This window comes from Anopheles darlingi, chromosome 3 (genome assembly GCF_943734745.1).
Source record: "Anopheles darlingi chromosome 3, idAnoDarlMG_H_01, whole genome shotgun sequence".
NCBI lineage: Eukaryota > Metazoa > Arthropoda > Insecta > Diptera > Culicidae > Anopheles > Anopheles darlingi.
The window spans coordinates 11,776,467-11,800,314 of record NC_064875.1 but is presented as its reverse complement, the minus strand read 5'-3'; the positions used below and the strand labels follow the sequence as shown (position 1 = coordinate 11,800,314).

At 47.1% G+C, this 23,848-nt stretch overlaps 2 protein-coding genes and 1 non-coding gene across 18 annotated transcripts in view; 2 read left to right on the top strand and 1 right to left on the bottom strand.

The window, feature by feature from the left end:
- The window catches only part of LOC125956058 (nephrin-like), a 38,046-nt gene extending 19,781 nt beyond the window's left edge, over positions 1-18,265 (top strand). The window contains 13 exon segments of the mRNA XM_049687539.1: positions 370-595; positions 1,360-1,962; positions 2,395-2,640; positions 3,695-3,841; positions 4,881-5,026; positions 5,097-5,217; positions 5,626-5,708; positions 5,803-6,295; positions 8,986-9,024; positions 12,010-12,271; positions 15,178-15,196; positions 15,199-15,313; positions 18,162-18,265. Of these exon segments, the coding sequence (XP_049543496.1) occupies positions 370-595; positions 1,360-1,962; positions 2,395-2,640; positions 3,695-3,841; positions 4,881-5,026; positions 5,097-5,217; positions 5,626-5,708; positions 5,803-6,295; positions 8,986-9,024; positions 12,010-12,271; positions 15,178-15,196; positions 15,199-15,313; positions 18,162-18,265 (2,604 nt within the window).
- Positions 7,947-8,018, bottom strand: Trnae-uuc (transfer RNA glutamic acid (anticodon UUC)). The gene has a single exon. It is a non-coding gene; the product is annotated as a tRNA-Glu (tRNA).
- Positions 11,348-23,848, top strand: part of LOC125956044 (ryanodine receptor) — a 37,462-nt gene continuing 24,961 nt past the window's right edge. For all 16 annotated transcript variants that reach the window (XM_049687516.1, XM_049687513.1, XM_049687510.1 and 13 more), the window contains exons 1-3: positions 11,348-11,523; positions 19,326-19,887; positions 21,413-21,616. In XM_049687516.1, coding sequence (XP_049543473.1) covers positions 19,834-19,887; positions 21,413-21,616 — 258 coding nt within the window. In that variant the 5' untranslated portion in view covers positions 11,348-11,523; positions 19,326-19,833. The remainder of the gene's footprint in view (positions 11,524-19,325; positions 19,888-21,412; positions 21,617-23,848) is intronic.

Sequence of the window (23,848 nt, the reverse complement as noted above, 5' to 3'; positions counted from 1 at the left end):
ATCACTCCACTGGCGTTGCTAGGCAGATAGCAGGCTGGGGACCGGCACGGACATAGAAGTTTCCAGGAATCCATTCACCAGCATCCGCCCAGTGCCACATGTCGGTCTGTTGCTGCTGAGGCTCGTCTTGGTTGCTCTGTGGAACCAAAACACAAACAGAAACAAAACAAAAAACAAAATGAAGAATCGGTGCGCTCTCTCTCTCGCTATTCACGCAACGCATTCACAGGCCTTTGGTGTGTCAGAGTTCCCCCCCCCCTCCCTTCCTTCCCTTCTCTCTACCCCGTATGTCATAACGCGCGCGCGCGCACACACGTATGTGCATGTATGCGTAACACTATTCCATTTCCATTCGCAAACCCAGGAAAGCCATTAACACCGGAGCACATTCGCTGGGAGCGGCCCGGCTACGACCTGGCACTGAAAACGTCAACGACCTATGTTAACGGAACGAGCACGCTGCTGGTGAAGGATGCACACCGGGACGACGTGGGCAATTTCCGGTGCATCGCGGACAACCGGGTTCCCGCTGGCGCCGGCGGCGGCGGCGGTGGCAAACCACCCTCCGCTCGCGACGTGCTGCTGATTGTCAAGTGTAGGTCCTTTCGGGTTTTGATTTTTCTTTTTCTGTTCCTCTACCTTCTGTTTACCATTGTACTATGCACTCTGTTAACTTGCAGTTTTCTGATCATGATTTTATCATGTTTTTTGTCATACTTTTATTGTCCATTGTGTTGAGTAGCACTACGTGATTGCTTATGTGTTTTTCGTCGCTTTCTTATTACTAACCTTGGCTGTTTTTTGTGTATTTTAAGCCTCTTATTGTCATATTATTTCTTTACTTCGCTATTACATTTTGGCTTCTTGGCAATTACTAGCTAATGTTTATATGCTCCTAATTTTTTTCAATTTTTGTTATGTTTTGAGTAAATCTATCTGTGCTCTATGTTGTCTCAAATCCAATTGTGGCTTCAAAAATCAGTTGAAATAATATTTTATATCCTTGCTTTAATGTAAAAGAAAAGAAAACATCCAGTTCCATCCGGTACTGTGTTAGAAACATTCTGTTAAACTTCTGGACCTTTTAAATTTTCTCTCTAAATCCATCCCAAGTCCTGTTCCATTGCCAATAAGACCGACATTAAATTGGAAAGCATTCTTGCATTACTACTTCGGTACAAGGATCAAACAAGAAAACATAAAACAAATAAATTCCACAACAATAAATGGCAGAGAGCGCAAATGCAAGTTGCTTTCGTATACCGACATCTTTATGTTTACCTCATGCTCCTTTCGCTCGCTTTTAACTAAATTTTATGACAATTTCAATTCACTTTCAATTTCATTTCTCTCTCTCTATCTCCCATACAGTCGCACCAGAGATCGACCAATCGACGGCCACGCTACGCGGTGCGGCCGGTTCCGGCGAACGGGCCGAGCTGCCGTGCCGCGTGAAAGCCGCCCCCGGACCCACCTTCCGTTGGTTCCGCAACGGTGCCGAACTGCGCGTTAACCAAACGGCCAAATACATGGCCACCGAACGGCAGCTCGATCCGTTAACGTACGAATCCGTGCTGCTGATCGAACGGACCGCGGCCACGGATTATGGCGAGTACGAGTGTCGTGCGGAGAATGAGCTCGGTGTAGGCCGTGGTACCGGTCGGTTGGACGTGAAGTCCGCTCCGGAACCACCGGTCACACTGGCCGTACTTAACGTCACCCACAGCACGGTCACCCTCGGTTGGACACCGGGTTTCGACGGTGGTCATCGATCGACCTTTCGCGTCCGATATCGGGAAGCGAACAGTGAGCGGTACCGGTACGAGGATGTGCCACCGAATGTCCACCAACTCACACTGACCGGACTCCGGAGTGATACGATGTACCTGTTCTCGGTGATGGCCAGCAACGTGCTGGGGAGCAGCAGCTTTCTACCGGATGTGACGCGAGCTCAAACACGAGGTAAACAACGCTTTAATCGGTGATCTGCTGTGAACTGCGTGGGTAGAGAGATGCTCCGGAACTTCTTATCTTCTATTCCAGCGATGGAATCCATCGGATGGATGGATGGATGGATGGAAAAGCTCGGAACCTCGCGTTTCTCGCAGAATTACGTCGACGTTTTTTAATTAAAATTGAAATTAATCCCAAAAACCCATGGTCGGTCGCTTGGTCGGTCGGTCGCTGCCTCGCCTTCAATCCATCCATGGTTTCTGCTCGCTCCTCCCCACACTACGACGGACGGACATCACAGAACTCGAGGTCCTGTCCGGGCGGGGCGGCTTTACTTTTGGAAATCCAACAATCCACCAACGTCTAGGCAAAGGGCGAACTAACCAATCTTCTCTCTTCATCCGTTGTTCTTCCGTTCCGCCACATACCACCGGCCCCCAGAATACCTTTCCGGTGGTTCCTCGATGGAATCCTTCTCCTATCAGCCAACGACCGCCAACGCCAACCAGGCCACGCAGGCTCCGTCCGGATTTGTGCTGTTCGCTGCGGGCATCGCCGCCGGCATTGGGCTCGTGCTGCTCAACATCCTTTTGATCGGCTTCTGTCTCTATCGACGCATCGGTAGCCAGCAGACGCCCGCCGCGGTCACTCCACGCCGTAAGCTCCACACCGACCGGGGAAGCGTCGGTAATGCAATTCACCCACCATCACCATCGCGCGCGCTCGCTTCCGGTTTCGCGTTTCTCGCTCGCTCTTGTTTTCTGTCCTCTTCCTCGCGGCCGAGGATTTGTTGTTAATCGTTTTTTAATATCTTCACTCGTGGACTGGAATGCTCGGTCAACGTCTTGGTTGGTGGTTCTTGGCCACAGGATCCATCTAGCTGCACAAATTGTTTTGTCTGCTACTTTCGTGGGGAGGCGATTACTGGCACCACCAGCAATAGCAGATGGTGCTCGCAGAGTTGTTGCAGTGGATATGGTTTTAATCGACTGAGCGGACTTTTGAGCGAAGCGATTGCACTTCACGTTTCGGTGGCTTAATTACTCGCCGCGATAGTTAAGTGCTTAATTGTTTTTGTTTTCTCGCGAAGTTTGCCTGATTGGCATTGGATTGAGCTTTTCTCAGCGTGTGTGTGTGTGTGAGAAAAGAACAGTTCGTTTGCTTCTAGGAATTGCATGTTCGTTACCATGTTTCATGCTGCGTTTTTGTTATCCCGTTTTACAAAACTTTGATACAGTAGTACAATACGATGTAGAGATTGTTAATGGTTTTGTGAGTTGCTGTCCGCATTTCAGCTGCTTCCCGTCGTATTTGGTGTTAAGTCAGCTTCTTTTCCATCAATTTGTTTCAGCTTTTCGGTGGTACATACGGCATTCGGTTCATTTCAATTATGAAGATCATTTTTAATCGGAAAGAACCAGATTGAACGTTGTTGCTCGCTGTTTCGCTGCCATCCTTCAATATGTTGGTCATAAATTATCCAATTTTATTTCGCTATTGCTTGCTGCTACTTTACCGTTTCCGTTCCATTTTGGCTTTACGTTTTCTCGTGTTTTTCTCTTGCTTTTCTTCCCTTTTCATTTGCTCGCCGTTCATCGTTCGGCTGCTGACTGGCTACTGCTGCTGCTGCTGCTGCTGGAAACTCGCACACAACCGAACAACGTACTGGACATCATCTGCGGGGGCCAACAACATAAATCCCGAACACACACACACACATACGCCGTGTTCCTGGTGACAGGCCCGGAGGTAACGGTACCACCGGAACTGAGCGAAAAAGCCGAACTGCCGAGCTTCGTGATGTTCTGCATCGCGCTGGCCGGCCTCTGTTTACTGATCGTCAATGCGGGGCTGGTCGCGTGGTTTATCATGAAGCGGCGCTCCAAAGGTAAACTAACCTCCCCCCCAACATGGCCTTTGCGACCGCGCAGCACCGTGTTCGTGTTTTGTTGTGTGTTTTTTGTTGTTATTTCCCATTTCCCATGAAAAGCTGCTCGTTTGTCAGCACTCTGAAGCCGCACACAGGAAACGTGCCGCAACAGCATCGCCGAAATCGCATTTGTTGTCCAAACCGCTTAACAATCAACCTCAACAGCGCGGCTGCTGTGTTTTCTAACATTGGCTTATAGTAGAATATCCTGTTTCGGTGTTATGCGATGTGCCGATGTGGAACTTTTTGCTATCCCCCCAAAAGGATAGTAGCACCGTTTGCTTGTATGTGTGTTTTATAATGTTATGCAAATTTTATTATCATTTAAAGTAGCAGCCCATTGTTTAGTGAAAGTAGAACGCTTTAATTATCATTCAGCATTCTGCAACCCCTTCGTGTTGTTGGCCACGGCGGCACGCAATTGTTTTTAATGATCATCGATGACGCATTAAGCCGATTATTGCCGTTGGATTATTGTTTAACGAGCTTGTGCCATAGTTCCGGCCGTCCGGCTCAACCTGCTAATCCGTTAAAATCAAACCACAAACCATCAAGCATCTGCAGCCATGTATGCTCTACAGCAATCGGCAGCTGTCGCAGGATCACAGCAGGACCGCAGGTGTCGAAAAGGATATCAATCATGATTTAAACTTTCTCATCACCACCGATGTCATCGATGCGTTTCACAAAGAGCAATATGATGGCTTGAAGTGATGCAGGATAATGATTCATATGTTCATTGCATTAGCCTTCGGCCAGCCTTTTTTGCACCTGATGCATCTTCAGATCAATCAATCACGGAACGATTGAGTGGTTTTGATCGGTCGCTGCAGGCATTTTGTAGCCAGAGTTTGCTGCTTAATAACCGCAGCATTGCTTTCGATTGAATCATAATTACAAGAGTGAGCACGTGAACAACCGGAACGCGAATAGCTCGATGAGCATCGATGATTTGTTACTTTGGTGCTAATTTGCTTTCCATTTCCATCGCCGCCAGACTCGTCGAATCAGGGCAGCAAATCGGGAACGTTCGAAATGTACGCCCCGAGCTCGTACAATGATACGGTGACGGGTGAAACGCTGTCCAGCATCTCGGAGAAGAGTGACGCATACTCGAACGATGGCAGTCAGCAAGATGGAATGGTAGGTAGAACTTAATGCAATTTTTGTTCCTAAAACATGATGCTACACTCAACTGTTTTGACTCCTGCAGGATGAAACACGCCAAAAGGCTGCCTCGACGTACCTTATCGATGGAGTTGACCTACCACCGCCACGGTACCAGCAGGACGGAAGCCTTCCACACTACATCAGCGATGTCGGCAGCGGAAGTGGTGAGTTTTGTGGTGAAAATGAGCGAATATCCTTTCTGCGGAGCGGGAGTCCTTTCGAAAGCACGCCTATCGTGTTTTGTAGCTCCTGCGCAAACCTTTCCTTAGCAGAGACACGATCCAACTACCGCAAAGCTTATTCGAGCAGCTACTAGAAATCGTTTGAAGAGGTTGTCGAGTTTTTTTTTTCAAAGAAATTGCTCGATATCCTTAAGATTATCAATTAATTGAAGAAATTAGAATTCATTTTTAACATCTCAGAGGTTTTGGGAGGATATCTGATTCATTTAATGTGAAGTTCTGGAGAGCATTAATGCTACAAATGTAAACAAAACCTCCTTGAAATGGCATCGAATATCTTTAGTTATTGATATTTTCTTAACCAATCTGTGCAACTATTTTTTTATTCAGGAGCCGCTACAATCGACGGTCCTGCCATGGATGGTTCTTACTACAACATGAACAACGGCCGCTACCTCGCCTATCCACCGGTGGTAAGTAGCCTCCCCTCTCTCTCGCAACAGATTCTCGGTTCGCTCAAAGGCTTAACATTCTGTCGTCTGTTCTCGTGCTGTGCTATCGTTGCAGGAACCGGAAAGCGCATCGGAAACGTTACGACGCATCGCACGTAACATGGTTCCACCGCCAGATGTAACACATCACACACATCCGCACCGGGCCATGGGATTCGGTCCGGCGGACGGTACGCTCGTATCGGCGGTCCCTCTGGCGAATCTCGGTAGCGGTAACATCGTAAATGCCGTCCAATCGACACCGAAGCAACTTCAGGGAATACTCAAGGATCCGAGGCGCACGAACAGCAATGCGAGTAGCACCTTTGCCCTTCCCACCTCACTCCAGCCCATCACTCCGTCAGCGTTCCAAACGACACCATCGCCTACGATGCAGGAGCAGTACGGCGTCGGTACTGGTTCACTGCTCGCCATTGCGCCACACCACCACACCGCCAGCAACTCACCGGCACTACTGTCCACCGGGAATGGTATGCTGATGGGCACGTACGAGCCACCGGGTAGCTCCAGTCTGGCATCGTTTAATGTGTCGCTCGGTTACACCGACGGTGATGGCCATTTGGTGTAGGGGTGGTGATGCAAATGTTTGTAACATAACTCCCAAACAAAAAAAAACTCGAGGCCATGCAATCGAACGGGGTGGAAGAGGGTGTTTTTGTAAAGCTTTAATGTGTAAGACGCGCGTTCTTTAGAAGTCAAGGTCGTACTTTTTATATATTCTTTCTCAAGCGGACCTCACCGTTTTCCCTTTTCTATTTGATTGCTGATGATTACATTGTTTTTGGTGCGTGTTTAATGCTGCGTTTAACACTCAATGATATGCACCAAGATTCGCGATGCTTCAGCAAAGAAAGAGAGCTAACGTACTTTATCGAAAGTCGAATGGAAATAATCGTTGCAATAAGAATGAAAAAAAAAACACGGTCAAAGTGCCAGCGTTAAGGTCGTCAATTAGATAGTATCTCATCGTGTCTACATGCTAATGCTTTTACCAAATATTTCGTTAATGATACTTCGCCTGTTTGAGTTAGAGCGTTAGGTCGAGCTACAGTGTTTTATGTTACCCAGAAATGAACATGAAACGAATAATGTTAAATTGTGTGTCTATTCAGTCAAACTATACGTTGCCTTTGTACCATTTACTTACTTAAACTTGAGTGCACAAGGTCTGCAATAAGTTTTTGTCAAATACTGCTTACAGTTGAAAACTGCACTAGCCTTAACCGGGAATCTATTTTGAAAATCGTACTTTGGACGTAAGGTCACGATTTTATTTTAAAATAACTTGTGGAGAGAAAACGGTGGCCAAAGAGAGTGTACAGGAGGCGAAACAGGTTAACAGGTGGCCAATTGCGCATGTATAGTGATTGCCAGTGGCACGCACATCGAATTTAACGAGCGATTGCTTCAATCGATGCGCTCTGGTTAACAATAATTTGTGTGTAAAATGTTTAATAGCTAGATGATTCCATAAAACGGAATTCGAGATAGATAAGAAAGACGATGATGATGGTACAAGTTTAGTAAAAGTCCTAGCTCACTGCCCCCTAGCTTCCGTTCTACTGAACTGAAGCTTCTTACGCCGAGACAGACCGGCTGTACAAACACTCACCAGTCCATACCATTGCAGAATGATCTCATCATTGCAATCAAATCACAATCCAGATCCGTATGCTCTCGGTACATACTCGCGAGCGTCTTTTTATCTTTTCCCTGCATGCAATCGTTTAGAATAGTAGATAGAATGAATCAAATTTTAAAAGTGACCAACAACGAACCCAATTATGATAAAAAAAAACAAAATGAAACATTATTGTACGAAACAAAGTGTCAACCGCTCCATAGAGTAAATATACACACAACAATGGAACAAATGGAAATTAGTTATAGTGGCAGAATAGAACGCTGTATGGTCTTGTCGTACAAATACTTTTTATTGGTATTCGATATTGAACAAAAAAACAACAAACACCCATATTTTGTTGCATCATGTGAATAAAGGGCAAAATATTGAAAAAAAAATGACACCAAATATTTTGCGAGAGTTTCATTTCATAAATTGAACGTCTGAACGACGAAACAAACTCTAAAAAAAAGAGAGGAAAAGTTGTATTCAACAGCAACATTAGTATAAAATTAGAAAACACAAAAAGGGTAATATCCTCGTGAAGGAGAGGAAAGTCACTCGCAATATCCTTTTTCCCATACCGGGAATCGAACCCGGGCCTTCTGGGTGAAAGCCAGATATCCTAGCCACTAGACCATATGGGAGCTGGTAACTGGAGTGTAAGCTAAGCAACATGCTGGAACTTTAATGCAGCTTTTTGCCGCAAGAAGTGAGAATCCGTTCAGAACTGCTTATCATTTCATCCCAGACATTTTATCCTTCTGTCAACAACATTGATATGATTTGAGTTGAATTTTATTGATGAGAACAAATTATCGTTCGCTTAAAAAAAACTTGACGATGGAGGCGCATGGTGCTTTGTACATAACACCATGCGTCTCCATCAATGCATTACATAAATAAATATCGCCATTTTTGAGCCTATTAAATCTTTTACCTGCTTCCTTTACATTTACATTCCAAAAGATTATTACTCCCTTCCAAATGGTTATCCTTCAATGCGGCAAAAACAAAGCACAGCATCGAACAGTTTACGCATTACATTCCGCGTAGTGTTTGTGTGTCTCGAACAAACACAGTCAAGCCCGGGGGGGGCGGCATGGGACTACTGAACAGCTGATGAATGGGTTGCTGTCGTGAAAAATTACCCCGCATAAACCCGATCTCCCACTACCGATTTGCTGCCAATAAACGACGACATTCTAAGACATTCGTTCCTAGGCAACAGCGTTCCTTACTGCGGTACGCGTGCCCCGTTGGTCACACAACACGCCAACACGATTCACGAACACCACCAAACAGGTGGTGACTTCACTTATCCCACGAAAGAAATGGATGGAGAGAAGTGAACCGAACCGAAAAAAAACTTGATAAAAATAATTCCCTCACAGTCCCATAAAACGCAATGTTTACTGCATACACAAAGGCAATGGCATGGCTGTCTGTGTGGCAGTGCGTTGCAGAGAGCTGTTGCGCATGCTGCGATGTGATGCTAGGACGCGCTAGGAGCCGCAACCTTGCACAGCTGTTTTCGTGGAACAAGGGAGAACAAGCAAACCGCGTGCTGCCCGGTCTGAGTGGTGTTGTTATGATCGTCGAGTCCCGCCGCAGTAACGAGCGGACCGAACATCATCCGAACCCACCACGACGGTGAAGCAACATGCAGGTTTCCGTGTAATGGTGTTATTATAACAGAAAGAACAAGAGAGAGTGAGAGAGAGTGAGCGCGAGTTTGAGAGACTCTTAGGGGCCGGTCCTCGGGAGAGCGTGCTAGAAGATGGATTTCCCATGAATCATAGCAAGCTAATAGCATAGCATGCATGTGTTAACGACTAATTTGCAAAACGTACACGTCATCATGGCACCTATAACCACCATTTCTGCAAAGCGACAAATGCATAGCCCCAAAAAAAAAAGAACGACCGTTAGCGCGCTCTATCAACGAATCTCGTGAGTGCCATTGGCGGCTTCACTCACGCGGACGCAGCATTATGTGGGTCTAAATCAGTTGAGGTCGAAACGTCGCTGCCAGAGGATGTCTTTTTTGGGGGCGCCGTCGTTGTGAGCACGCCAAAGGGCCCGCTAGCTTGACGAGAAGGTGTTTGTGGTTTTACCCTTCCTATCGTCGTCTGTCGTAGTATCGCGTTCCAGTGCTTCCATTATTCAAAGCATCATCCTTTGCCGCATCCATCATCCAGCATCATCCCGCATGTGCCCCCGTGGTATCTGCTGCAAGTGAAGTGCGCGTGTCTCTGGTGCAGTGCATTAAAGTTTGAAAACCGTTTGTTTTTTTTTTGCTTGCTCATGAAGTGAAGTAACGCATCACCGCAGCAAACCGCTCCCTCTTCTCCCTCCCTCCGCTTTCGCTCTTTTTCGCTCTCTTCTTCTCCCTCTCGCACACACTAACACACTCGCTACATACTGTTGATTTTTGTTGCTTTCCGCACTTCCTGTCTGCGGCACAAACGGAGGCTCATCGTCCTGGCATCGTTCCACCGACGAAACCAAACACGATGAGGATTCTATTCTTGCAGTTCCCCGTCCCGCTCTCGTGTGAAGTGAAGTTGGCAGCGTTACAGTGGCGTGCGTTGTTTTTTTTTTTTTTTTTGCGAATGGTTGCGAGCGTCTCCCGTCGCCCGTGCGTGCGTGAATATTGTTTTGGATTTTGTTTTTTCATTCATTCCTCTCTGCCACTGTTTTCCCGCGTCCCTCGTGCATTAATAAAATTAGCTCTCGAATCTCGGGAGGGCCGCGAATCTTAGTAGTAGGCCGCGGCACGATACCCCCGCTTCATTTCGAGTGGCTGAATGGGGGTTGAAAAATGGTTGTTGAACGTTCGCTTTTGCACACCTTTTGCTTTGGGCGTTTTTCAGTTGTTTTAAAATTCGTTTCAAGTGGGTAAGATGAGCAGTTTCGTACAGGAAGACGGATTACTTTCAATGTCGATTCCCTTGGTGGTAGAAAAGATTAAAGAAAATAATGATTTTTGAAAAGAAAAATTCTCAATTAAATATATAAAGTAAAAGGGAGACTAAATTAACTACTGTACGTTATCAAGTAGGTTTGGATGTTTAATTGTTGCATTTGGAAACATTAAACATGTCTATTGATGCTGTAAAGCGATATAAACGAGAATTAAATATAAAATTATTTGATTGAATCATTTTCAATAATATCTTGCGTTGCGTACAAGTTTAACTTCAAAACTAAGTAAAGTTAAGGGAAAAAATTAGAAGAAAAGAACAAAACTAGGAAGACAAAACAAGCAGACATAGTTGTAACAATATAATGAATAGAAAAAGCAACAAAAGATAATTCGCCTGTTGAAATTTGTTGAACATATTAAGAAAACACTAGATGACTCTTAAGACTACGGATGTACTATGCTCTAGAAAAGCTTTTATCATTTAAACAATAATAATTACTCGAATGTCCTTGCCGTACATTAACGAACGGAAGGATATCACTAGACACTCGTTCCCCGTAATGACCGATCGTAACTTTTTATGCCGGAAAATGCATCTCACCTTCAACCGGTCGTCGAAGGCGAAAGCGGAATTCGAAAAGAAAGGAAAACCGCAGAGCCACAAGCCAAGCGTTCCGCAGGACGGACCCGAAAGGTGGTTCCCGGTCATACGAAAACGGTAAAGGAAAGGAACTAAACAAGCCACCAACGATGAGGACGACGAAGATGACGAGGAAGAGGAAGATGGCCAAAAGGGAAAACATCGCAAACTCGACTATCGATGGACACACCAAAGACACACAAACACACGCACACACATACACACACACAGTCGAGCTGGGTTTGTGCCCCCGGGGGCAGCTCGCCCGTGGTATTTTTTTTGCGGTGGCCTGGCCCGGTCCTGGGTGATATTTTTGTAGCCCGGCAGGTCGGAACATCGCGCGGCGCGATCTTAAAATATCGACCCCACCGAACGCACCCATTCGTAGTCGAGCCGTGGCAGGGTGAACATCGAGATCTCTGCGCTGTCTCTGTATCATCCTCATCGCTCATCGCTTTCCTGAGCCGCAAAGAAAGAAGTGCCCAGTGGCCACCCTCGGGGATAGGGGAAAGGGCCTAGTGCGTTGTGCCTTGTGCCTGGTGTGCCCTTGTGTGTGTGTGTGTGCCTGGCCATACCGGTCACGGTGGGTAAAATGAGCAAAAACCGGGCCGTGGATTACGGTTTTTGCTTCTCCGCTCGTCCACTGCACCATCCACACTCCTCACTCCACGTTACGCTCCAGCGCTCCAGCAGTGTTTGCGCAGATAATCTGCGTCCGATTATGCGGCTTCTGTGTCTGTGTCCGTGTGTGTCTGTGTGTGACAGAGAGTAGATAAAGAGAGCTCGGGGGCCACGGAATGCCTCGCGTTAGATAATCGTGGTGCTGCTGCTCTAATCAACTCCGGGTGTACTACCTTTTGGGGGAAAATGGAAAATGGTGATCCCAGTTTTCTGCAATGAGAAAATTCAGCTGAAGAAAATAGAAAATCCAAAAAGAACGGTGTGCCCGTGTGCCTGTGTGAAAACTCCCTCTTCAGTTCGTGTGCTGTGCTGTGCTGTGACGGAAAATTTTGATCACGGGAAAAGCGAGCAAGTGAAAAAATTTATTTTTAAAATACCTCATTCGAAGCGAACCCCGAACCGACCGACCAGCAGCGGCCAGAGCGAACCGAGCGAACGAACGACGGTCGACGGTCGACGGTTTGCAGGCCGCACTTCACTTCGCTATTCCGCTGTTCCGCTGTTTCCTGCACCAGCAACGGTTTCACGCAGCAACAGCAGCAGCAGCAGCAGCAGCAGCAGCAGCAGCAACAGAAGGCAAAGCATGTAGAGGAGACGGTCAGCCGGGTCAAATGTTGGTGGCTGAAAGTTGATGTAACCCGATGTGTGGAGTGTTTCAGAAGAGATCCTCTCGCGATCGGTGGAGCTGCGCGCGCACGTTCTCTCTCTTTCTTTCGCTCTCTCTCTCTCCCTTTTTAACCGGCAAATTGTAAGCATTATGTTTGATGCGCGATCGGTGATGATCGAGTGGTGATAGCGAACGAGATTTTTCGTCAGAGTATTCGTTAGAAGGAAATAAGTGAGTTGCTGTTGGTGCTCGATCCTCATTTCGGTGGTTGATCTTCGGTGTTGAGTGCTCGTACCGGTACTAGACAGTGGATCTCCTACTGGTGATCGTAAAAATTGGCGCGGAAACAAGTGTTCCACCCATGAGCTGGTATGAGTGTCCTCCCGGATCTGAATAGTGAATATGGAAACACCAATACCATTGGGAGGAAGATGATTTCCCCGTTCTTCGTTTATTAAGTGGTACATGAGAGAAATAGCGAGAGTGAAATAGAGAAAGAGATACAGATAAATAGAGAGAGAAAGAGCAAAAGTGTGCTGATGGGTTGCATTATGTGTATATAAGCCGCATGGTTCGATGGAATTCAATGGGGGAATGATTTGACCCTGATGGTGCGTGATATAAATATGAAAGAATGGAGCTGTTGCTTCACTCGATTCACCCCAAAATCAAAGCCACAGGAACAGCATCAAACGCGGAAAGCGATTGTCAAATCGATGAATTTAGGTGAGTTAGTCATTAATAAGATTTAGAGTTTGATGGGAATCTCTAATGAAACGATGAGTCAATTTAAATTCAATGCAATAGTATCTATCAACTTGCCCGTTGTTTTAAGAGTAATCTATTTAATTTTATTTAACAATGAATAGATTCTACTGTACTATCGATTCTACTGAAGCAATTTCCTCAACTCAATCTCCTGTTTCATAATTTGGCTTCATCTCAAATCTCTAGCAAACAACCAATGCTGCGTCCTAATCACACAAAGTCCATCTAGAAAAAAAGGAACAGCAAACACCACAAAGCAACCTTCAACCTCGTCATCATTAGCGGCCACTTTGTCAACGAAGCGAAGGGAAGAGTTAATACAAAGTGACAGAAATTTGGCGCACTGACTGTGTCTGCCGCTTTGTGTGGTGACAGCTCACAGACACTTGTCAGCGAATTGTTAATATTGTGTCCGATGTTGCCCCGCCCCGGCCTTTCTGACAATCTGACTAACCCTCCCCCCCCCCGGGGGACAGGATGAGCTGGGTTTCGCTATTCTTAGCCGCAGGAGGATTTATATGCGACAGCGAAATCGGTTTCGCACCGGTTGTCACCGCCAAGCAGGCCATTTTGTTCGATTTAAAATCTTGCGCTTTGTAATAAGTGCCGAAGTCGAAAAAAGTGAAGATTAAAATAAGGCTAGGCTTTGCTATAGCAAATCAGCTAAATGATGATTCCAAGGCTTTATCTGTACATTAACGACAGAATAGCTGATTGTCAAAAACGCACAAAATGCAATTAAATAAGTACCAGAATCCGGTGAATCCTTGAAAACCGACAGATCTTTTGTCACACTGCCACAGCTCCATTGGCTGTGCCAAATGTTGTTGTAAGAACGGGCCACCAGAATGCTGGCCAAAACGCTCATTCACTAGCCAGACTCCGTCATTCACTTCCGTTCTGTGATTCATACAATTTGGCAAAATGTTAACGGCATCCTAGGGAATGGCCGACAATAAAAAAAAACCCACCATTCGCGCTGTCCTTCACATCATTCATTTTCGCAAGATTGTGCAACGACTAGCGTACAGGCGGTTCATTCCCCTGACTTTTGTGGTGCGCCAAGGTAATCGGCCGTGAGTACGTTGTGTGTTTTTTCTACTTTTTTCTCTTTTTGCCTTATGTGTGTGTGTGTCAGCACATTTCATCACATCTTCACTTCACTCATGATCATACTTGCCGGCGGTCTTCCCAAGAGAGATGCCCTGATGCCACGGAAATAAGAACGCGGATTCTCGAGGGTTTCGCGGGGGTTGCCCTATTTTTAGCTGACGATGAACTCCGACAGCGAGGCGCTCACAACGATCTTGACTCTGCCTTTACGATCGGCACGACCCACCATACACGCACCTTTATTGTCAGCCCCGTGCTCTTCTCGTGGGTTTTTTTTCGAGTGCTAGAGACGTGTGTGTGTGAGTGTGTGTTTGTTTGTGTAGCGCAGAGGCAAAGTAATAGATGAGGCAATTCTCGACGGACAGAAGACGGATCTGGGGTTTTATGTACCGACGTTCATATTCGGTCGCGAACCGGTTGAAGTAGAGCGAAATGAAATCATTTCCGTGCCTGTCATTGCCATAAAAGAGACTTGCGTGACGCTGAGAAGGGACTAAAGAATATTAAATATCTCCAACGTTTTGTTCTGTGCTGCATTTTTGTCTTTTTGTCAAAGCAGGCTGGGGGCGCCATTTTTGTCCCTTTTTGTCAACGGATCTGATAAGGGCCCAAATCAAAAACGACTACCAAGCAACTTAAAGGACCGTTTGGTATTAAAATGTACAACAACTGAATGGAAAATCCTCCCCCCCCCCTTCCCCCGAGAGTTGAAATTGGTATGATTTCAATTTGAGCACCAAACGAACGAACTGTGGTCCCTTGCCCTTGAAGCAAAATCCAATGCAACTTCTGCTTCTGCGACGTTAGCGCTGAACGTCCTCACTGTTTAATATTCCAGTGGCATTGTGGCTCGCTTGGTGCTGGCAAGTAAATAGAGAAATTCCCAAACAGCACCCCGCAAACGCTCTCAAGTGCTAGCTTCTCGCGTCCTTTCGTTTCCCGTTTGCAGCAATTGTTTCTATTAAGCGAGCCACTGTCTCGTTCTCACTTCGTGGTCGTCTTGGCGCAATCACTACCGAGTAGGACGATAGATATTCCACTCCATTTTCTGTACGCTTGTCGATGGAGCAACCGTGGACTATCGGATCGGGTGCGATACACAAGACACCACCAACGCGCTGGTCTGGCGTATACAGCAAGGTCACGAGTTGCGGCAATCTCAGCCTCGGGCCCCAGGCCGAGAGTTTCTCCAGTGGGAAATCGGGTCGAGCGCTACATGCAACGTGTTTCGTGTCGGCGAATAATAATGAATTGGTACTAAGTCACAATCGTGCAGCGTGTACGTGTGTGCGATGGGTGCTGATTGCTACATACTCCCACAACGATTTGTTATCCTTTTTTCCTTCCACCTTGTGTTGAGACAAAACACACGTGTGCAGTGTGTTCCCGTAGGTGGTGTGAAAACAATTGGTGTAATTAAAGCAAACATTACGCCTCAAGGGATACGTTCGGATGAGAGTCGACGGCATACCACGGCTCCCCCCGGGGGGAGCATAACAGTAATTACACGAGAACAATACCATTCGCCACGTCATTACTCGGAATGGAATGATGATTGAAATTACACAAACACAGGAGCGACTTTCATTTAATTGGCTTTTCGGTTACTATTCTTAACACAACCTTTTTCACATTTTGATTTCTCTCCATCGCAACTCAAAACTCGCGCAAAAAAGGAAGTGACTTGTTGCTTCGGCATTCCACGAAAAGGGTACTCGGTTAAGTTTTTTTGGTATATAAAAACCCCGGAAAAGCTGGAAGTCAAAACCTCATCCGCACACGGGTGTACGGCAACGATGCCCATTAGTCGCCTCTAATTTATGGCCTCGTTGGATACCGACCCGAGGCAACCTCGGGGATTCGATAGCGAGCGTGGCTGGCTGCTCACCAAACCACTCAAGACCCACTCCTAATGAAACGGAAATGAAACGACTCGCTAATTGCTACTTCACCGAGCACCGTTCCTCCACCGGCACCGGTTGCTCTGGATACTTTCCGAAAGATCCGAAGCCATTCATTAACGGCAGGACATATAATTTATCCTTTTTGACAGTGAGTCCCTGACGAAGGTGAGCGAAGGGCCTCGGATCCCGACCCAGACCCAGAGCGAACGGGAGATAAGTCACCATTAGTAGCCAGTATCAAATAAGCCACCGTAAAGCAAATCATGATCGGACATAAAGTTCGAAAAAAGCGAAACGCCACCAGCCCCAAACGGCGCTCGGACACGACGAGAACACAAATTGGATTCATTTCGAGCGGCAAAAACTTTGCTTTAAAGAGCTCTCGAGCCTCTCAATACAAATTTACATCAAATGGACCGCAAAACAAGCCGTCGGTTCGGAATCAAACAACGGCCAGTCCAGTCGACGTCAGGTTGTGGTTTTTGGCGTGGCCTCATTCATTCAAGGCCCCCCAAAGTTTTGTCTCGTGGCGTGGAGCCAACTCCGGGTTGACTTCCATTTTGTCCGACAATCCGACCGTGAGAACGAGCGCATGTAATGGTAAAGTTTTGTTGCCTAATTTGTGTGTTAGTGACAGTTTTGTATCAGATTGTCTCCGATTGCAACAAAACGGTGGAATCAGCGTAAAACAAAAATGGCATCACGATGATGACGATGGAGATAAGCGATAACCGACGCGTGTTTTTGTCGAGGTTCTTGTTTGATTCTTCTGACAAAACCGATCCCGAAATGGCGGTGAACCGGGGGGGTTTTCTGTTGGTTCAATAAACATTGCACATAACAATCCCAACCCAACAATCCTAAGGCACCCCGAGGCAGGCCCAGCCTCTTTGCATCATCACTTCTCGTTGGCATCGATTTTCCGGATAATCCGATTAGGAAGCGAGCTGAAGCGAGCAGCGACCGAGCTTTTACATCATCTCACGGGTGTTTGCTCCATCGTCCCGACATCCTTCAGCACCACCAGCAGCAGCAGCAGCAGCAGCAGCAGCAGCAGCAGCAGCCGCCGCTTTGCCCGCGGATAAAATCGATCGACCTAAAAGAACCACAAGGGCCACGTGAGTGCGAGAACAGAAGCGAACAGACACACACACACTCACACACCTAGCACGTCCTATGGAATAAATAAGACACCGGAATGAACGAAAGAACCACTTCGATGCACATGATTTATTCGAAGAAGGTAGAGCAAGGGTTTGATCCTCGCCATATTCCGGTATACCTTTCCGCACGGAGAGAATGTCCGGAATTTGAACGGTTTCCGTGCGGTTCTGGAACGCAATAATATAGGTTTTGCAATAAACCGTTACGCAAAACCCACCCCCCCCCCGGGGGGATGATATCTCATAATCAACTCCTTGTGCTGGCAGCACCCCGAACTGGTGTGTCGATTTCATGCCGAGCGAAATGGCGTCTAGGCAATGGTCTGGTCTGACATAATGGTCCGTTGACATGCACCAAGTAATGGAGAAAATCGAAATTGTTTTCCGCATCTGCCACACACCAACAAAACAAAGGAGCATGTCTAGAACGACGTCCCGACGTAACCTTGACCAACATTGCACGACACGGTCACAAATCAATCTAGCATCTAGAAAAACTTTCTCCCTCATGGCTTGGCTTCATTGTTGATCGAAGAAATGCTCGTGTGCTTTCGATCCTAAGTCATAAATTGTCAGAAAGTTTTCGCTCCCTAAAAGCCATGTTGTAGCATGTTTCACGCTGGATTTTGATGACTTTTTCTGACGGAAAGTAGCTGAGTTCAGCGCAAGTCACCCACGTTATGTTGATGTCGATATCAAAAACCGGGATTTTAACAGCAAAAATCATGCCTTCGAAGGGTTCTCCACTCCTCTGCATCAATGGTCTGTGACGCACGATGTACAAATATTTACCCCCAAGCGGTTCATGTGGCTGCGGGATGGTTTTCTCACTTTCGAAGGTCGGATCGATGCGAAAATCTGAAAAAAGAACTCTACTTCCTTCTAAGAACAAAGCGTAGAGCACACACACACACACACACATATGGTGCCAACACACAACACACATCGAAGACGAAGGCCAATAAAAGCAAATCCCCACCGTCAGCGACGTCTACGACGCGGTCGCTCATCGTCACCCATCTTGGCAACGGTCTCCTTGGATGCCTTTCGACCGATAAATGCTCCGGAGAAAAAGGTTGCTACCTCTAGAAAAATAAGGAAAAAAAGGAAAAGATCTAAGCAAGCGTGGCGCACATGCCGGAGGCCGTTCGGTCCCGGTCCATCGCTCCACAGGAAGCTGCGTTCCGTGTTTTCGTTTTTTCTTCGTCTTATTTTTTGTGTCATTCTCTTTCCACTACTTGGGCGGCTCGTTATGCTGGTGATAGCGACCAACCAGCGGGGATGTCGTCTGATAGCGAGAGATTCACGGACTGCTAGCGAAGCAGTCGAGGAACTGTTGCATGCCACTCGAAGTGAAATTCGGGGGCGTTTTCGGCGATCCTTAACACCGGCTTCGGTAAGGATTTCCGGCTTCAGCTCCTATTTCTAATGCATCGGAACGTTGGCGTCATGCCTCTCGGTCATGCCGGGTCGGACCGTACCGGCTGTTGCTTCGGTTTCGGTGTCGGGGTTTTTTTTTTTTTTGGTTGGGGTGGCGAGATGTGACCAGCGTGAGTTATGACCCCGAAAATGTGGGATTACTCTTCGGAATTATTGTGCTAGTGTGGCAGGTTTTTTGTTGCCGGTTAAATTATCATATTTTATGCTTTATGTTGGCGACAACGGTTGGCCGGCTTTTTGCGAGGAATGTTAACGTTGGAAGGTCTCAAAAAAAAAAAACCCCGGCTGCAGTGGTTCTTTTTTTACTGTAGAAATGTTTGCTTTGGTGTATCCTTTCGTTAATTAATTCTATTTTCCCACCGTTAAATGAGGAAATACTGGGATATAAACACTAATACAAAGCAATTGCTACGTGCAACCGCACCATTTAAGACCAGAACACCATTTTAACGGATTTTCTTTCCCTTTCTTCTTCTTTCAGACCATCGACGTGCTCGTATCGCTTGTTGCATCGTCCAGCAAATCTGTTTTCCTCCAAAAAAGTGTTGCTCCAACTCAACCCTACACACATTCCACATTCCATTTCACTCACCATTTGCGATTCTGTCTCTGCTTAGTGTCCGACCAGGACAAAGTTTCCGTATTTGGCACAACTTTGGTTTTCAATTGTTCCTTTTTCTTCCCACCACCCTCCCAATAACTTTTGCAGGAACTCCTACTACAACGACCAAGAAGACGACCAACGAAACGGCGACGACGATAGCGACGACGATAGCGACGACGACGACGACGGCAAACGTTGCTCGGCCCAGGCTACGAAACACCGAACCGATTCATACGAACCGACATTGACCACATTGTACGACGCACATACACACAAGCACTTACACACAATCACACACGTACACGGACGTTGCGTTGTCCAAGGATAATGGCCAGATGGTGAGACGGTGAGCCGCGGAATCTGAGCAGTGCAAAGTGAGAAAGTGGAAAAGTGATCCTAGTAGCCAGCGAAGGGACAAAACTAAAAGCAAGTGTTGCCAGCGCGAGTGTTGTGGTTGTTGTTAGTGTGTGGTTGAGAGAATAAATAGTGTTGGACAACTGGTGCTGCTGCTGGTGCTACCGAGAAAGGGGTTGCAGCAGCTCGAGAGCTGGAGCTTTGCTGAAAGGAATTCTGCCCAAAAGCTGCCAAAATAGAGCCAACGTAGAGCAACACCATGGCTGAAGCAGAGGGAGGATCCGAGCAGGATGATGTTTCATTCCTGCGTACGGTAAGTAAGAGGAGCCGCAAAACGTTCATCCAAGCAAGCCAGCAAGCAACTTGCTACGACTTCTAGCGACTCGGCTCCGGGATTCAATTAACCGATTCGCGCCCATGTAATAGAATTAAACGGTTTCAATGTTCCAATAATGTTGATCACGTAACGTGCTGCCCCCGCCGGACGGGCTGTGTGAACGAGCGTGTCAAGCAATTGTTAAACCCCCTCCCTAGGACCCTACCTCGATGGCCGGTGTCGAAAGGGAAACCGAAATTTTCCAATTAAGCGCCGTTGGGTAGAACGTTTCGCTCCATAAACCAATCGCCATTAAAAGGGATGCAAGCCTCAATGCCACCGAGTTAAGCCTCCGTTTGCTGTTAACCACCGAACCACGCGGAACCCTGTTACGCACACACACGCACACACCCGCCACACACACCGGTTGGTTTCGTGGTAGGTGCGAGCAAATATTTAAGATTTATCGCCTTCGACAGACCGTTGCGACAGAGCGTCAGTGGGAGCGTCAGTACGCGCCTGTTGTCGTTGATGTCGTTGCGGCTGCGAAAATCGTTTGCATTATTTATGCATCAATCTCACCGACACCACCGCCACCACCGTCGTCATGGATGGGTTTGGAGGAAAGGGGGAGCTACACCACCCGTTGGTGACTCGGTGATGAATAGGATTCACCTTTTTCGGGGTGCCCGGTGTGTTAGGTAATGGGCTCGTTGCATAAGTTATGGGCCGCTTTAATCAAACACACGTTAACCTTTTGATTGCTTTTTCCTCGGTGGCTCGGTGAGGATCTTTTCTTTGCTGTTTCTTTTTATTGTCTACGCATTGCCTTTAGTAGGTTTGCAGTCCACGTATTCGTTCACTGTTCATCCGTTTTGTTAAATGTGATTAACACGTTTCTGGTCGTAGAACTTCAAGTTTACTTTCCATTTCGATTGTTTTGAAAATTCCATTACTTCTTTTTTGTGAAGGTACCAATTCAAAAAAACTTATCTTTTATTAGATGTTCATTTTCATTAGATTAGACAGATCTCAGCGATAACCTTGCAGTCTTCTATTTTGAAGCGGGCCACACACGACCAATGTTATTGGTCAGTATTCTAGATTACTTGGATTTATTTAGTGTATTCGAGTTCTGCAAAATATTTTCAAGTTTAATGAAAATATGCTGATTATATCAAAGTAACCTAGAATATTGAATAATAACATTGCGCGTGTGTGGCTTGCTTTAAGCTATTTTTTCCCCAAAATGCACCTTCAAAAAAAAGTGAAAACACTTAATAATAATGCTCACAACCACATATGACCTCGTTGTATGTGGCGCCCTCAAAACATCGCGTATCGCATCATCACCATCATCATCATCCACGTATTAACGAACCCGGAGCCTGTGTCGCGGCGCGGAAAAGAAGTCAAACTTTGCTTGCCAATTTCAATTTTCGTAATAAACTCTTCCTCTAATGCTCTCTCACCCTTTCTCTTCCGTTTCGTCAACACAAAAAAAACACACACACACACACAGGAAGACATGGTGTGCCTGTCCTGCACGGCCACCGGGGAGCGTGTCTGCCTGGCGGCCGAAGGGTTCGGCAACCGGCACTGCTTCCTCGAGAACATCGCAGACAAGAACATCCCACCGGACCTATCGCAGTGCGTGTTCGTGATCGAGCAGGCCCTCTCGGTGCGTGCACTGCAGGAGCTCGTGACGGCGGCCGGCTCGGAAACGGTAAGTAGCTCTGGCTAGCACTCGGCACTTCTCGCCACGGAGTGTGCCAGAAGACCTTACGCCATCTCGGCGCACCAACAGTACGCGTCCTTCCGCGTGTTCCTGTTAGTACAGGAACCCGGGGTTTTCGTTTTCCTTGTAGTAGTACGCTAGTAGCGCAATAGAATGAGGTGGGGGACCAACCGGATGTCGATGGTTCCTGGAGTTTTTTTTTTTTTCGTTCCACGAGTTTTGCACCCACCACCAAACGCCCGTTTTTTTTTTGCTCCCTCTCCCCTCCACACACACACACACAGACCCCGTTTTGAATCACCCCCTTTTTTGATCCCCACCCAGTAGGTTTCAGCACAAACAATGGTGCACGATACAATCAGTTACACTCACACATACACACAGGCACACACATTTGCACAAAGTAATGAAGCGCATAAAGAATTGGCCATTTTGTAACCTCACCGACCGCAGCAGCACCGACACCGGTAGTGGCACTAAAATGTAGATAGAAGCGGAAAAAGAGGGAAGAAGGAAGAAGGGTGTGTGTGTGTGCGTTTGGTGTGGTTAGTAGTTTAGCATAAATTATCGATTAGCGAAGCGAATAGTTGGTTTCCGTGCAACCTCCCGGATCCTTAGGTCACGCCAGTAAACCCTGGCGTACACACACACATACACACACACGCATACATACGCGCGCGCGTACCAGGCTTTGCCCTAATACATAATTGACACGGCCAGTGCCTGATGCCACCTGTTCACTGGAGTAGCACACTTAGCGCGGGATTAGTATACCGTTCGAGAGGAGGAGGAGGAGGGACCAAACAAAAAAAAAGAGAGCAGCAAAAGCATCACAAGGTCCCAGCATAGGCTAATCCCACCAACCCTCCCTCCCGGAGAACACAGGACACAGGCACCAGGCCCCTATATAGTCACGGAAATGTTGTCGAGCTGCGCGAAATGGTTGCATTTGAAGGCCACGAGGACACTGACACGTTGGCGTTCGACAAAGTCAAACATGACACCACAACCACCATCATCATCACCAACACCACCACCACCACCACCACCGCCGCTCCGTGAAGTGCTCCACCACCATGAAGGTGGCGAAAGTCCTCGTGTTCGCGTTGTTTGCTGCGAAAGTTAAAACTCCTCGAGTGACGCTGGTTTTTTTTGTTGTTGTTGCTTTTTATTCTTATCCGCTCGTCGTATCCAATGCTGATCCGGTGTGTCTGTTGTTGTCCAAACTGCCCCGAGACTGGAGACCGGACCACCCCCTTTCCAGGAGCACTTGAGTCTCTCAAAGTGTTTTTCAGCATCTTTTTTTTTTTTGGTTTTTGTTTTTTGTTTTTTGCTTTCGCTCCTGCTCCTACTCCCGGATCGAGTGGCACTCTCGAAGTTTTTGGATTTTGTTACTTGTTTTGTTTTTGATCAGCACCAGCAGGGGTAGCAGTAGCAGCAGCAACAGCAGCAGCAGCCAGATTCGCAACCCAAAGTGCGAGGCATCTGGCAGTAACGTCGGTCGATTCTCACTTTATCGTCGTCCAGGCGGTCGTAAAATGTTGCACAATTTGCATAGCGAATGGCCGGTTCCGATGCAGCACACACGCTGCGGGATTTCTGCGGGAGAAAGAGAGAAAGAAAATGAAGAAACCGAAAGCTTTCAATCACGCTTGTGGACGGTCGCGATGTCGGTGCTGAGGAGGACGATAACAGCAAAAGTCTCCCACGAGACACCATCAATAACCATCTCTCGCGAGGCTCACGAGCCTCGTAGTGGTGGTGACTGCCATTTTGCTTCTGATGCTGCTGCTGCTGTTGTTAAAGCTGCTTCTTCATCGCCGATGAAGCTGTTGATGTGCGAGATGTGTTCACAAAGTGAAAGACAGTCGGACGTGGTTCGGCGCGAAATGGCGCTCAAGGACGCAAGGGCAGATGATTTATGAGCATTCGCACGCAGCGGGAGGGCGAACCTCGGAACTCCGGAGCTCCGAAGGCTTGGTTAATGGATTGCGAATGGTGCCACCGTTTGCTCCCATGTTATTTTTCCGGGTTGTTTGGTACGCGTTCGCGGGGCCATCCTACTATATCTTGTGTTTAAAAATTATCTCCATTTTCCCCTTCGTAAGTGATTCAACAAATGGATTAAGCAGGTGGCGGAAAATGAATTAGTAAAAGTGCTACGTGGGCACAAGGCCTGCTTAGTCGTCGAACATCAGTGCCGATCGAAGAAAAAAAACA